The 13,882-nt window shown below is 35.4% G+C and overlaps 2 protein-coding genes across 3 annotated transcripts; both read right to left on the bottom strand.

Moving 5' to 3' along the window:
• Positions 1-604: 604 nt before the first annotated feature.
• On the bottom strand, positions 605-6,119 carry LOC140745330 (UDP-glucosyltransferase 2-like). Of its 2 annotated transcripts, XM_073077108.1 has the most exons (8): positions 5,892-6,119; positions 5,428-5,512; positions 4,647-4,839; positions 4,049-4,246; positions 3,323-3,542; positions 2,706-2,925; positions 2,177-2,396; positions 605-1,561 (listed from the first exon to the last, which is right to left on the bottom strand). In XM_073077108.1, exons 1-8 carry the CDS (start codon positions 6,051-6,053, stop codon positions 1,270-1,272), a joined length of 1,590 nt encoding a protein of 529 aa, XP_072933209.1. In that variant the 5' UTR covers positions 6,054-6,119; the 3' UTR covers positions 605-1,269. The 2 variants fall into 2 exon arrangements, with proteins under 2 accessions (XP_072933209.1, XP_072933210.1); XM_073077109.1 differs by lacking the exon at positions 5,428-5,512 and having other exon boundaries at positions 5,892-6,023.
• A 1,521-nt stretch (positions 6,120-7,640) lies between these two features.
• LOC140745329 (UDP-glucosyltransferase 2-like) lies at positions 7,641-13,426 on the bottom strand. Its single transcript, XM_073077107.1, has 8 exons — positions 13,128-13,426; positions 12,459-12,543; positions 11,742-11,934; positions 10,945-11,142; positions 10,072-10,291; positions 9,151-9,370; positions 8,468-8,687; positions 7,641-7,954 (listed from the first exon to the last, which is right to left on the bottom strand). Exons 1-8 carry the CDS (start codon positions 13,404-13,406, stop codon positions 7,675-7,677), a joined length of 1,695 nt encoding a protein of 564 aa, XP_072933208.1. The 5' UTR covers positions 13,407-13,426; the 3' UTR covers positions 7,641-7,674.
• Between the last annotated feature and the right edge of the window lie 456 nt (positions 13,427-13,882).

Genomic DNA, 13,882 nt, shown 5'->3' with positions numbered 1-13,882 from the left:
ATTCAATAACTAAATAACCCTAATAGGGTTTGAAAGTTAGTTATTGAATTATCTACCAAACGGGGATACCGTTACAAGTCGAGTTTATCTTGAAAGCAATTCCAAATCCAATTCCACTTTCCACTCCAATCCCATTCTATGGGACACCCATTTCAAGGAAATTTGAAAATTTTTGCCAGTTTTCCCGGAAATTTAGAAATACCTGATTTCTCTTAAAGTTAAATAACTCGAGTATTTCTTGATCAATTTCAATTTTCTTTTTTTCATTTTTGATAATTCTTCAAAATTTTGAATTAAACTGAACGTTCAAAGTGGATAGAAATCGGGTTCAAAGATTCCGTTACTCTGTTACGTACATACATACATACATACATACATACATACATACATACATACATACATACATACATACATACATATATACATACATACATACATACATACATACATACAACCCAAGCTAATAAAAGCGTGTTAAAAATGCTTAGAAGATATCTGTCCCTACACTTGAATGAAAAAGCATAAATTCGAGCATTACCTTAATTCTAATCTTTAGTGAGTCGAATTATACATAGACTTCGAGAAAAGTAAATAAGTGAGGTAATACCAGTAAGGCTTTCATAATAACTATAGTAAACTCTTTATTTTCTTAAAACACAGAAGTACATTTCTTGTTAGATAAAAGTGTATATAATTCAATAAATAATCTTTGTCATATTTTCTTAACATATAGTATAGAATGGTTTATATGTCCACGAATAATGTACATAGCTTCTTTCATAGTTTCTTCTTTGAAAAAAACCCACACTTAAAACACGATTTGAAAATCGTAGAAAATAATAAAATATTTTTAGGACTCAAATATCTCTCAGAAAGTAAATACTTACAACATTTATGCACAGAATATTTTATTGTGATCGAAATTCGATAATAATCAATCAATCCGATTTTTGCCAAAGATCGAAATTCGAAAATTTTTGGTTAGTAGAAATTATCGACTTTAAATCTTTAATAGGCAAACATTATTATTTTATATATCTTTTCATTGACGCCACGACATTTTTACGGCGAAAATTGTAGATATGTCAAAAAGGTTTGATTCTCTTCCATTTGAAGAAATTATTAGGGTTTACAAAAATAATATAAGGGATGTGACGTCAGCCGCTAACATAGTGAATTAAAAAGCCAAAGGCCATTTTGCATATCATCCCTATTCAGGTTAAAGGACAAGTGAAAACTTTGCCTGTTTTATGTGTCCCATATAATTTATTATTGTTGTTTCTTTTTACCAACTAGCTTTATTACAACTGTTTTTACTACTCTTTTTAATACTGAAAAAAGCTTCATTACTACTAAAGTGAACACAATCAGCGTAGCAATAACGACTGACGCGAAGTCCAGGTAAGTCCTCTGATACCAAGGCACCCCCAGGCCTGGAGAGCGTAAGAGTGGTGCACCCCGAGTTTGTATGACGTGCTCCACCCAGTGTAATATCTCCGTCGCTGGTGAGACCGCTCGTTGGTGGTAGATGAAGGACTGACGCTTGGCTGCTTGAGTGTAACTGAAAGAGACTGAAACTTAACTCGGGATATTGTTGATTTATTTGTATAATATCAAAATATGTATTAGCGTCTAAGCGCTATGACATGGGCGCTTTTTAAGAAAGGTGCAATAAGACCTTTCCTTCAAAGTCGGCGAAGCATTGACGAATCTTAGTGTTGCAAATGCCCATAAGTGACTGCTTTCCATCAAGTAGCCCATCTGCTTTATCGTTAGGTATACAACAATAATAATAAAAAAGAATTAATGTCAATTTAAAATGTAATACAAATAACTTGCTTTCGCAGTTTGTTTAGCAAATCGTCAAACAATTCACAAATGTGTAAGAAAGCTTAAGGTTCAAATTTCAATCGAAGCGATTCGCTAGCGAACGCCGACGGCAGCTGAAGACCATCTCCACTATTGCGAGTCTTCGCTGGCGATCGTGTTTTGGTTCTTGGTTGTTGACGACATTCGGCGACCGTTGACGCAGGCTGTCGTTCATATATAAAACCAAATCAGGACCAAGTTGAAAGAAATATAAAGCACCGTAGGTGTGGTCATGCTCTCGTCATTGTTCGACGTTGAAGTACCCATCACTTAATAATTTAATTTATTTTCCATTATCCATACTGACCTTGAGTTCCCAAGAACCTCCTCAATAGCCGCTTTCAAGTCGTCAGCTATATTGTAAGACATATCTACTCGCTTTGCCATTCCCTTATTTACCAATGTGTTGACATTCATGAATTGGTCAGCAAACACTGGTATGCCGATTAAAGGGACTCCAAAATGAACGGCTTCTAAGATGGATAGTTGACCTCCATGAGTAATGAAGAGAATGCAATTTCGATGAGCTGAAATCAATTAAAATTAAGACTATAAATTAGTTGTAAAAATATAAGTAGTCAGGACTTAGTCATTAAACTCGGTCACTCCATCCGAGAGTTCGAGGTTCGAATCCCAGGCATACACTGATTTTTCATGCCTGACACTGGGTTCCGGATTCGATCCCATCTTGTGACCGTCTTCAGCGCTGCAATCCGAGTTCGATCCCAGGTTTCTCTAAACGATGACTTTCGTCAGTCATGACGATATCAGTTCTGGGTCTGGGTATTTGTATATTTGTCTTTGTGTGAAGCTGAAAAATGTAGGGTGTGTCTTACCTAATATGCTTTGCTGAGGCGCCCAGGATATGGTATAAACGTTGATTGGTTTGTTTGGTATTTCTCTTTCAAATTTCCATAAAACAGTATGACTTAATCCACTAAAGAAAATTAGCAATTTTTCTATTTCTTCTTTGAGAACGTCATCACTTTTCAAAGTAGCGCCTAAGCTAAAGTAAATTACTCCATTGGTTGATTTGTCCATGACATCTTTTAAGTCCTAGAGCAAAAAAACATATAATTATTTATAGTAAAAAATAAATTGATAAATAAATAATTAAATCTTTCTTATAAGAGTAAAAATATTTTATGCAAAGAAATAAAAAGTAGCGATGGAGAATCATACATTACAGAAGCCCTTAAACCTCAGGGGTAGCAAGGAATTTGTGACCAACTTCAAGAAAAAATCCAATCTTTCTATTTAAAGTTGATCAGAAATGGCGAAGTCTTTTACTATTTTATCATTAAAAAGAGAACCTTTTCTCTACCTGGTATGCTGTTTCTTTATATAAGCTGGTATATGGTATCCATACGTGTTTACTTTCTAGCTTACCACTAAGCGAGCTACTTGTTTGATACTTCTATATAAATAAAAACTAAATAATGTTTGTGGGTACCTTCGGCAGAGGCTCTCTATTCTCCCTCACGTGAAAACCACCTACTTTCTTATAAGCTGGTGGTAATGATGTTGCTTTTCCTACAGAGATATGTGTGTTTCCTAAAACTAGAGATGCATTATACAGTAGTTCATAGTAAGAAGGCACTACACCTCTTCGCTTAGCTATCAAAGGTGCTACTGTTCTTTGGTACTCCTTGTCTTCTTTTGGTCGTACGTTGCTGGAAGTTGAAATATTTAATTCTGGAATTATTTGTTTCTGGAATAATCAGATTGCCTGAAAGGTTTGCATAAAAACGGTGAAATGTTAGCTTCACACTGAGGGTTCCGTTTTTTATCTACTAAATAACAATTGAACAACGTAAGGCGTGGTTGATAGTTAGATGGGTACTGAGTGCCATCCCAACATAGGACGGATTGAGGATGAGGAGAATAGATTAATGAATGGAGTCTTAATAGAAAAAAATTCACTAAATCCGGTACATCCAAGGTACCAAGGTATCGTAGTACTTTTTAAGGTCCCCCTCCCATCCCTCTGACAAACACATATTTTCTATTCTATAAAATATTTAGACCATATAGAATGTTTAGCGAAAAAATCTAAGTCAATTATTTAGACAGACACGACCCGTGTCTGCGCATTCCTACAAAAATATGAATACGTCTGTACACATTGTATAGAATAATATATATACTTGAGCTCAGATATGCTACATAAGTAACTCACAATTCACTATGCAGGTATAGTTTCACGTGGTCCCATAACGACGAGACCCGTTTCATGAATGTCATTGGAGCAACATCCTTAAAATGACACGTAGTTACCAAAGCGGGATTCGTGACGTCACCGATCAAACGTAGGATCGAAGAGTGTGAATCCGTAGACGAAAACCAGATATATGGGCAGCCAAACACAGCAGGGATTCTGAAATACAAAATGTTAAAATATACAAGGGAGGTAACACCACAACTATTTCTACCGTGAAACAGTTGTTCCGATTCGGTGGAAGGGTGTAAATGCTTGCCGATTTATTAAGAGGCAACCATATTAGTCCTTAAACGTAGCAATACAGCTTCGGCTTCAGGTGAAACCACGGGAGATAGTAACCACTTACCACGAGACTTTTTTACATTGACCTCTGTATGTCGCATAGCGTGAGAACGTACGTATAGCTTTTCTTCTGTTTCTGCCACGGACGCTGAACAGCTCTTGGCTCCCCAGGACCTAAGGTCTGGGACGGATCGCCCCATCTCCCCCTCCCCCTTAGTCCACTATAGATACTATTACTTCTATTTTATATTTTTGTATTACAAATATTACTTACGTTACGATATATTCTCCACAAAGCCACTCCAGAATAGCAACATCAAAATATTCTTTAGGGTCACTAAGGAATTTCTGGACACGCTCATGTGCTACAAACTTCATTTCTAGTTGAGATATATTTGTTACAAATTCATTTAAATTATTCAAATTCACATCTCCACTCATAGTTTTCTTTAAGGTGATTTTTTCTTCTGTAAGTTAAAATAAATATTAATAAATTTATGTTATTGTAATGTACAGTCATCTTCAGAAGTAGATGAGCAGATGAAGATTTCAAAAATATAACTACTTTTGACACTGAACTGTTCATCTCCTTTTAAAACTTTATGGCGTTCATTTAATCATGGCGTTAGTTGTGTTCATCTTATGAACGCTTTGGTGTATAGGTATTTTTGGAACCTTAATATATTCATCTACTTTTGGAGCTGGCTCTAAATAAACGATTGTATTAAACCTTATTATATATAAAGTCATTATTAATCAAAGCAGTTGTACTCTGATTTTCAGGTTGTAAGGAAGAGAAAACGTGACAGAATAGACCTGAACTGTCGCCTTAAATTTTGGAGAATCCCGTGCACAACAGTGGCATATGAAAAAAGGGTCAGGCAGACAATTTTATTTAATAAATTTTGAAATAAAATTCAAATTTTATTGTGTCAATCTATTTAGTTTTAAATAAATACCAACGTTAAAACGATTATAACAATTGCCGAACAACACCTGAAAAAAACGTGTAATAATTCATTAAAATATAATAAAATATTATTTTATGGTATTACCTATTGGTAGAGGAAGAAATATTTCAATTAAAGTCAAGTTCTTGTGAGGCTTAACGGCGCGAGGAGCCAATGATAAGTAAGTTACCTGAAATAACATGACAACTAAAGATAAGAAAATATTACCTCATATGTTAAAATCCGTAAAGCCGTTTGAGTTGCAAGGCATGAAAAAGAATGAGACATATATAGTGTCTAGTTATTAGTATCAGAGCCTTCAATTGTATAAAGTACGGTTAATTCTATTGACAAATTACCGATTGTTTTTCAATTTTCACATAATTTTACAAAATGGCCGCCATTTTGCATTTACTTATCAAGTTGAATACACGATCATTTGGTGCTTACATGACACACAAATAACTATAAAAATGATTTAAATAATTTATGAAAAATTAACTTAGGTACATACACATCACTATAATTATTATTTAATTTATTTAAGAAAAGATAACCCATGATCATACCTGATGTCCAGCTTCTAATAGAAGTTCGACACACGCATTGCCAAGTATCGCATGTCTTATACCCGGCGTTGGAAATACTACAAGAATTTTGTGACTCCTACACAATGAACACGAAAGGGCAAGACATAAAAGTAACAAATAACTATTTAATACTCCACGCATTCTTATAAAAATGATAACGTGTAGACGACGCACGACTCTTACATAAAGGGCAATACATGTAAATGACAAAACAGGTGTTTAGCAGACATTACTGTGCAAACATATTTTATTTTAAATATGTTATAATATAGCCGTATCGGCATAGTACATATATTATTATTACTATTATTTTTATTATTAATATTATAAACTAGCTGTGCCGAGTTGTTTCAAATTAAAAAAAATACTTAACACTTTCCATTATTTCAATATCCTCACTCCATTTTCCCCCATCTTCCATGCAATGAATCCCAGTACAATTTTATTGGCCTCTAAAGTATATGTCGCATATATGTTATTGTATGCGCATAACAGAAAAGTCAAGCTTGTCTATCGATCAAAAATAACCATTTTTATAAACAAAGTAATTTTTCCCAAGTGGCGTGAAATTTGGATTTGGTAGGAAAAAAAAGTCAAATATTTAAAATTTTTTGGCCTGTGCTAACTGGGACTGGGAACAAAAACTCCTTCCTCTCACCCTCTTATATATACTCAAGTTATTTACTAACTATTTATTAATCTGTGGCTCAAGTGCCTTTCATAAATATCCTAATAAATGATTTTATTATAATATTGTTATATTGTAATTGTTATATTGTAATATTGTTATATCGGTCCACCTGGTCAAGGATTTTTCCTTGACCAGGTGGACCGACGACCTGAAGAAGACCGCGGGAAACCGCTGGCTTCAAAGCGCACGGGACCGGTTGGAGTGGCGCCAATTAGGGGAGGCCTATGTCCAGCAATGGACCTCAAAATAGCTGATGGATGGATGGATGATCACATACTTGTGCAGTAAATAAATAACATATTACTGTAAAATGTGGCAAAATGACGTAAGAACGTGTCTTTCGTTTTCAAGGTTAAATACATAATTATGCATAGCTACGATGAATCTATTACAACTTCTTTCTTAAAATACATCATAATTCGTTTAAATATTTCGCACAAATTGATGGACTAGAGGGCTTCAATAGCAAAGTGGTTTAGAAACTCGGCCTCTCGATCGAAGGGTCCGAAGTTCAAATCCCAGGCACGCACCTCTAATTTTTTTTAAATATGTGCGTATTACATATTACTTATCACTTGCTAAACGGTAATGGAAAACATCGTGAAGAAACCTGCATAACGGAGAGATTTATAAAAAAAAATCTCAAAGGTATGTGAAGTCTACCAATACGCACTTGGCCAGCGGGGTGGAATATGGCCTAATCCTTCTCATTCTGAGAGAAGACCCGTGCTCAGCAGTGGGACAATAATGGTTTTGATTTAATTAAACTTCAAAACTATAACTTATAACATTTTAAAGCTAGTAGTACCCTTCGAGGTTTGACTCTGGAGGTACAACCATCACACCTATTTCTGCCTTTGATGCTAGTGCTCCTGAAAAATAAAGGCAGAAATAGATGTGATGAGAGCGTGTGATAAGGCAATCCAATTTAATTCATCAGAAGTATAAACACATCAATAACCGATCTCAAATAACTTCAAAGATTACAGATTTCCGACCATACCATTTACCATCTGATGGAAATTCACGCTTAAATTTCACAAAAAAACAACATATTAGGAAGCACTTTTATTATTGCATTTTCTTTACACTATACAATGTATCGGAAACAGCTTTAATTTTGTTGAATAACCGCTTCACCACTATAACTAAAAGAGTCAGAATAACTATGGCAACTGTAGCGACATCTAGATACCATCGCTCGTACCAAGGTACTATAAGGGTTAGTGAGCGCAGGTGTGGTGCTCCACGAGTTTGTATTACATGCTCCACCCAGTGTACCAACTCTGCTCTTGGTTGGACTGGCCTGTGATGATAAATGTGTGAATGTCGCTTGGCTGCTAGAGTGTAGCTGAAATTGGTAAAGTTCAAAATTGTATTACCTATATTAAAATTATCATTTTCGGATGATATGAGGGATTGATCCCTTTACTATTTATTTTGCCACATTATTCTTCTAGAACTTCAAATCCTTCAATATACTGGCTACCAGGAACATTTAGGAAGGCGGAATAATCAACATGATCTGAACTGGTATATACCATCGCCACACCAGCAGTTCTTGCGTTTTGGTAAAAAGGTAAATATAAGACGACCGTCTTAGTACTTATGGAAACATATTTGTGTTCGACTTCGTGTACTACCTGTACCCTTAGTACTTAGTAGTTATTCGTAAACGTTAAACGTTTTCGAGCAAACGTTAAAACTCGTACTAAGGGTACTGTTCTTTATGGACTGGATCACAGACGTCCACTAACCATCATGTGGACTGCAAAGTTATATGAAAAATATAATTGTTTTACAAAAGTCCAGATGACCGATAGAAGTAGTTGGATTAGTTTCTTGCACAGAATATTATGCTAACCTTTTATTCCCCAAAATTTCTTCAATAGCATCTTGTAAGTCTTCAGCCAAATCACTGGACAGGTTGACACCTTTTGCCATTCCCTTCTTCACCAATGTGTTGATATTGAGGTGTTGGTCAGCGAACACTGGTATTCCAATAAGAGGTACACCAAAATGAATAGCTTCTAGAACTGATAGTTGACCTCCGTGACTGATGAAAAGAACGCAGTTTGGATGAGCTAAAATTTAAAGAAATATTTATTTTAAATCAGAATTTGATTGAGTAATAGTGATAGCTATGAACTAAACGAATTTGGTCACCTACTGAAAATTAGTGTGAAAAGGTTATAGTCGACCGACAAAAGATTTTGAACTCGGCCATGAGGTAATCGACAAGTTTTGCGGATTCTATCCAATATCCTAAGCAGGGATTTGCTTTACCACTAACGGTTACCCGTCCAAAAGGAGTACAGAATACCCGCGACCAGGTATACTGATGACCTAAACCGGACAGCGGTAAGCGTTGGGTTCTCAAGGCTTAAGACTAGTCAGAGCAGCGCAGATTAGGGGAACCCAGCAATAGACTCTTAAAGGCCAAAGGATGAATGATCCAACTACTGACCGCAACCGACGGTGCTTAAGTTTATAGACTAGTTAAGAATACCAAAAGATTTGGAAGAAATAAAATAAATCATGAATTACCTAAAATACTTTGTTGGGGAGCCCATGATGTAAAATGAACGTTGCTAGGTTTGTTTGGCAAATCCATTTCAAATTTCCATATAATAGTTTGTTTTAGTCTTTCAAAGTATTTGAATATCTTTTCTTTTATTACTTCCGGAAAGTCTTGGCTTTTCAAAGTCGATCCCATACTGAAGTATATAACACCGTTTGTTGAATTATCCATGATATTTTGTAATTCCTAGGAAGAGATATTGATTTAGAAGGTAAAGCGAAGATGAAATATTGAGGACTATAATTGGTAATTGGCTAACGAATACATATATGTTAATATTACTTATGTAGAATTTTATTTCGGCAATTCATAATTTTTAAACATCTGTAGGTAGAAAAATTAGAAACCAGGAAGATAAAAAAGCATCATATTATACATATCGTCATATTATACGGCATTTAATATTTTAAGTGCAATATAATGTGCAAAAATAAAATACAAACTAACAATTATTCCACAAACAAACAATTTGTACGTCCATATAAATGATAATTTATGAAAATATATGTAATACAATTTTGTATCTATGAGGATTTGGACAAAGAATTTCATGATGATGAATCTTAAATTATGCTAATGGTAATAAATTAGTTGTGAATAATGAAGATCGTAGAACTCTTCAAGGTTCAACTCTGGAGGTATTATCACCATAGCTATTTCAGCGTAATAACAGCAATTTTAAACGCTGTTGTAGTCTGGTTTGAGGTTTGTGGTAAGAGATACTTATACGACGCGTCCTTAACGTCCGATTATTTTTTATGGGTGGGAATGGTCATTTACCATCAGGTTGACTACAAGCTCGTAAGCTACTTATGTATTACAAAAAATAGTTCATAGTTCAAAAACGTTTAATACATATTCTAATTCCCACAAAAAGTAAGTCTTACCTTCGGTAATGGCTCTCTTTCTTTCCTGATATGATAACCACCGACTGTCTTATATGATTCTGGGAGTTGCAACGGCCTTCCCGCAGAAATATGTGAGTTTCCAAGAACTAAAGATGCATTATAACGTAGTTCATTATAAGAAGGTATGACGTGACCTCTCTTAGCTATAAGTGGAACTACCACGCTTTGGTAGTGTCTTTCTTCAATTGGATGTATGTAGCTGAAACAAAAATTGTTTCAGTTTACAAGATGATTTATTGATTCACGTGCGTTATTAATAATCAATCTATCCGAGTGTGAATAACTATAAACGATTATAACAATTTTATGAATTGTAGTGGAAAGAGATTGTCAAATGTTGATTTTTGGATCGAAACATTGGATTGGTTATTCATAAATAGCTGTCATTAAGAAAGAACATTGTGTTAGCATAGAAACAATTTGCTTATCAAGCAATGTCGGTAGGTACACACCATATCAACCAATCAAATTTGGTAGCCATACAAGATATGTTTACCGACAAAAAACTAATTGTTCGATTTCCAAGTAGCATAAAGATTTTTTTCGACTTTTGAACTTTGAACTTCAAGAACTTTAAGGGAGTTTTTTAATGCAAATTTATAGACTCAATTGAAATATGAACTGTCTACAATAATAAGTGAACAGTTCATATCATTTATGGTACAATAAAAACATGCATTAAATTATCGATTGCATTCGCATCAAAATTTGGATGTTATTTGTATTTATTAAAATTTTAAAAATCAAATTCCTTAATTACATTATGTGAAACCTTAAAATCTTGAAGATAATTAATGCTGCACCATTGTATAAAAATATCATAAATGACTTTATCATATTGTTCATACTTACAGTTCTCTGTACAGATGTAGCACCGTTAGATCCCATAGCGACATTACGCGTTCCATAAAATTTAAGGGTGGTGCGCTTTTAAATACATTTGGTGGCATATAAGCAGGATTTGTTGTTCCACCAATCAAATTTAGTATGAAAAAGTGAGGCTCCATGGACGACAACCAAATGTATGGACATCCGAACACCGCAGGTATCCTAGAAACCAAAGACATATCAGGAAAATCAGAAAGCAAAACTAGCGAATTAATCCTAAAAACAAAAATCTGACAATATGGCTTAAAATATAGTCTGCATCAATTCCACATTGTAGACGAATCCAACGAGACATCATATGTCGAAATCCATCAAGCCATTTAGGCTGTAGAGCGTACCAAAGAATGAGACATACATATATACGCCCTACAAATATAACATCTGCAATCGAGGAAAATATAAAATCGAGATTTACCGCACCGAAATTCGGACGAGTGACATAAGTTTTTTTTAATATATTTTATGTGCAGACGAGCATGCAGTCCACCTGGTGGTAAGTAGCTACTGTCGCCCATCGACATACGTAATCAACTCCAGATAGGATTAGATATTCCTACCTGAGGTCGGCCACAGATGCGTCGCTACCCCTGAGGACTAAGCTGGAACGCTTCGGAAAAGTCTGTCTCCCTTACCACGCCCTTTAAAACGGCAGCACCTAACACTGCTGTTATTAGGCAGAAATAGGTGTGACGGTGGTGCCGCCGGAGTCGAACTACAAAGGGTTCTACCACCTTCAAAATAAGTAAGTATTTGATTCTTACCCAACAATATATTCTCCATAAAGCCACTCCAAGATAGCTACATCAAAGGTTACTTCAGGATCCTTGAGAAGCTTCTGGATTTCTTCATGTTCCAGAATTTTCCTTTCCATTTCAGAAATCAATGTCACAAATTCATATAAATTGCCTAAATCCACTTTTCCGCTGATAGTATGCTTCAGGCTGAATCTTTCCTCTGTAAGAATAGATAACTTTTTAGGGTTCCGTACCCAAAGGGTAAAAACGGAATATTACTTAGCCTCCGCCGTCTATCCGTCTGTCATAGGACTTTATCTCTTGAACCGTAATAGATTGACAGTTAATTTTTTACCGAGTATGTACAACGGTGGCCACTATAACAACAAATACTAAAAATAAAAAAAAATCACTTCAAAATATATGGAGGTCACACAAGAAACCATTGTTTTTAGGCGTTTTTCGCTTTATCTGTTGCTATGTTTGGTAGGTACAATTTTCCCACTGGCTACTGTTTTAAGGGTGTGGTAAGGAAGACATTTTTCCAAGGCATTCCAAACTAGTCCTCAGGAATAGCGGCGCATCTGTGGTCGACTTTACGTAGGAGTGTAATCCTATCTGGGGTTGACTACAAACATCCATCAGCGGCATTAGCGACTTACGGTCAGGTGGAACGCATGCTTCTCTTTTAATCCTATATTATAAAAAAAAAGTGTTGTATATTCAAATATATTGCTATCATACCTATTGGAAGAGGAAGTCTTATATCAATAACACTCAAATTCTGATGCGATTGAATGGAATGAGAATCCCATGTTACATACGTCACCTGAAATAAGATATTATTATGATTTTATGTACAATTCCAAACATAAATACTTAAATAATGAACATATGAATTCATATAACATACGTATAACTTGGTATACCTGATATTTGTCTAGAATATACTTTTCACATATTCGCTATGGCATTGACTGACTTATATAGATGAGTCCTTAAAATTCGGTTATTGGACATATAGTTCTTTTTAATATTCTTAATATATATCCTTTTGAAGGTGGTAGAACCCCCTGTGGTGTGTGCAGGTTTGAATGGAGGCATTTCAGCTTAGTCCTCAGGGGCAGTGTCGCATCTGTGGGCGACTTCAGGTAGGAAAATAATCTTAGCTGGGGTTGATTATAGCTATCCATGGGCTGTAGTACCCACTTACCATTAGATAAAATACTAGTCATTGCACATGATGAAATAATATCTTAAGAAAAGAGGATACTATTCACTACTACCAAACGCCACGTACTCTGGCTTACACGTGAGGCATCTGAACTTGGCCTCAAGTATTTCAACACATTTGTCATCGATTCCTCTTCTATACGGTATCCTTTTTATTGATTATGTTTTTGACAGACTTACCTGATGACCAGCTTCCAACAAGAGATCAACACACGACTTCCCAAGAATTCCATGACTTTTTCCTGGCATAGGAAATACAACCAGAATCTTAGAACTATTGCACAAAATACACGACAAGCATGTTGCTAGAATGCACACATATTTTTTTAACGTCTCTCGCATTTTAATGAAAGAAAAGAAAATGATTATATGATCCAATTGTGTACGACCATCAACCAAAACCAAGTTTAAAGTAATAAAGGAAACATGTTTTAAAAATAAATGATGATATATTTGCATTACATGTTATACAGCAACATTGTATTGTGTAATTATCTACCTATAGTCGATATGTAAATAAAAATTCGACGCTTATCTTTACAATAAAAACGTTTTTACATTCATTTATCGTGAACACGTTCAAGTGCCTACTTATAAATAGAATGAAGATTGAAACTTCTTTTTTGTTTACGAGGGGAATATCTTTAAAGGATACCCGACAACGTGGGAGCGACGCCGGGACATGTGGGATTTTTACCGCACTAAAACATCCCCGGTGGCCGTCTTCAACGCTTGTTGGAGAAATCCGGGGTCTCCGACGAAACTGCTTGCTCGAAACTGGGTCGCTTGCTGGAAGGTTCGAGCTCCCACTATTGCCTCCCGTAACCCTGGAAGTCCCCTTTTTACAACAGGCAGGGAATACCGTAGCCCTATTCAAGTCCCGGGACTACAGGGACAGAAGATTAAAACTTCTACCTTCACAGGAGTAGATATTG

The sequence above is a fragment of the Epargyreus clarus genome, unplaced genomic scaffold (genome assembly GCF_041222505.1).
Source record: "Epargyreus clarus isolate Ecla_fem2 unplaced genomic scaffold, WU_Ecla_fem_2.2 ptg000010l, whole genome shotgun sequence".
NCBI lineage: Eukaryota > Metazoa > Arthropoda > Insecta > Lepidoptera > Hesperiidae > Epargyreus > Epargyreus clarus.
Note: the sequence above shows the minus strand (reverse complement) of the source record. Positions and strands in the feature narration are given on the sequence as shown.